This window comes from Cornus florida, unplaced genomic scaffold (assembly GCF_030987335.1).
Source record: "Cornus florida cultivar Cherokee Brave unplaced genomic scaffold, ASM3098733v1 CherokeeBrave_3.0.0_Hap2_Chr10, whole genome shotgun sequence".
NCBI classification, from domain to species: domain Eukaryota; kingdom Viridiplantae; phylum Streptophyta; class Magnoliopsida; order Cornales; family Cornaceae; genus Cornus; species Cornus florida.
In genome coordinates, this window is record NW_026775580.1 from 84,548,644 (window position 1) to 84,550,399 (window position 1,756).

General features: G+C 31.6%; 1 protein-coding gene across 1 annotated transcript; it reads right to left on the bottom strand.

Moving 5' to 3' along the window:
• Positions 1–407: 407 nt before the first annotated feature.
• Positions 408–1,159, bottom strand: LOC132279648 (uncharacterized). Its single transcript, XM_059781675.1, has one exon. It carries the CDS (start codon positions 1,157–1,159, stop codon positions 953–955), a length of 207 nt encoding a protein of 68 aa, XP_059637658.1. The 3' UTR covers positions 408–952.
• Between the last annotated feature and the right edge of the window lie 597 nt (positions 1,160–1,756).

Genomic DNA, 1,756 nt, shown 5'->3' on the forward strand with positions numbered 1-1,756 from the left:
TGTTTTCATAATTATAAATCAAGTAAGCCCTTTAAAATTTTATTTTTTACTATTAGTATCATTTCGAGATTAAGTTTTTTATGTTATAAGGATTTGTGTTTGTGTTGTAGTTAGTTTCTTTATGGATTAAAATTTTCTTTCATTATAAATATATATAATATAGAGATCAGAATCATTATTCAATTATTTAATACAATATCAGATTTTTTAAAATTTATCCCTTATTTTTATAGATTCAAAATAACTCGTTCCTTATGCAATATATAAAAATACAATAAAAGGCATAAATAAAGGCATAACTCGTTAATCAATCTGTATACTTTACCACTAGGACAACATAGTTGCACATGACCTTTATTATATACTAAATTCTTCTGAGGGTATTTTACAAAGTGAATTATATGCAATAAAAATAAAATAAAAAAACGTGGTCATTAAGTACTGAAGTTTCAATTTTTCCTACAAATAATGATTCAATTAATTCCATAAAACCCTTTTTTTATCAAGTGAATTTTCTACATTCGGGAAAAAAAAATATTAAGTGGTCATCAGATACTAAAGTTTCAATAGAATTCAATTAATTCATAAATCCTTCCTCGTGAAAGAATTTAGTATATAAATATGTGTATAATAATGCGAAGGTCTCTAACAATTCGAATATTCCATGCCAAGCCAAAGGAAAAAAAAGTAAAAAAAGAAAAATGAAAATAATAATAAATAAATAAAAAATAGTCCTGATATTCATGATTGACAAAGACACAAATAAACACCACACATAGCTACATGAGATTGAATCATCTGAACAGCATTTGAATTGCTACCCTTCTGAATTTCAGATCAAAAGAAGTGAATACTCGCCAAACATCAAACATACAGATGAAAATTGAAAGTCCTATCTATTAGTACAAAACAAAAACAGATTATGGCGTTGATATACTCTGGCTTTTGGCATCTACATATACAGAACCAGACGTCTGTTGCATAGAGTACAGAAGTACTTCCTCTTGATCTTGGAGCAAATTAGCATACACCAAAGCCTCCACCGACTCTCACCATCCACAGCTTCCACCTTCCCTCCACAGTATGGACATGCCCCCGGCGCTTGTTTTCTCCCCAACTCTCTCTCCTCTTCTTCACACACATACACCAACAAACACATTCTCTCTCTCTCTCTATATATATTTGTATATTGTTTGATATGATGAATTGGGTTTTCTGGGTTTTGTGCTTTGAATTGAGATTGGGAGTCTGGGACTGTTTGGTTTGAAATATAAAGAGATGGTGTTTATATAAGTGGAAAGGATAGCTTCAACTTTTCCATTTGGTGGTGATATTTACAAAGTTTTCACCTTTAATGTCAGAGCAATCTGTTTAAGTTGCACATGGATTGGTTAGTACAATTTCTGATACTGCTCCTTGGTGAGGTATACACACGTAAGAAGATTGGTGACAGATGATGGTTACTACTGTGGGCTTAAAAAGATGTAATTGGTTTCTAGTTTTCTGGTTTTCTGGTACCAACTTGCTTTTAGATGCAACAGACGTCCTTTATATGGTTTGTATGGACTTGGAGCAAAATCCAAACGGCCATTCTTTTTAGACCATTATTGTTTGTTGCGCAACAGCTTTCCCCGTTTGAGCTGTATGTCATTACAAAGCATTCTGTGTCTTTATATGTGTGTGTGTATATATATATATATATAGGAGTATGTATATGTCCATGTAAGTTGTGATTAGTTTGAACAGGGAAGGGAAA

What these genes read in the sequence shown, in the direction of transcription:
- LOC132279648 (XM_059781675.1), bottom strand. Translation starts at nt 1,159, where the DNA reads ATGTGTTTGTTGGTGTATGTGTGTGAAGAAGAGGAGAGAGAGTTGGGG.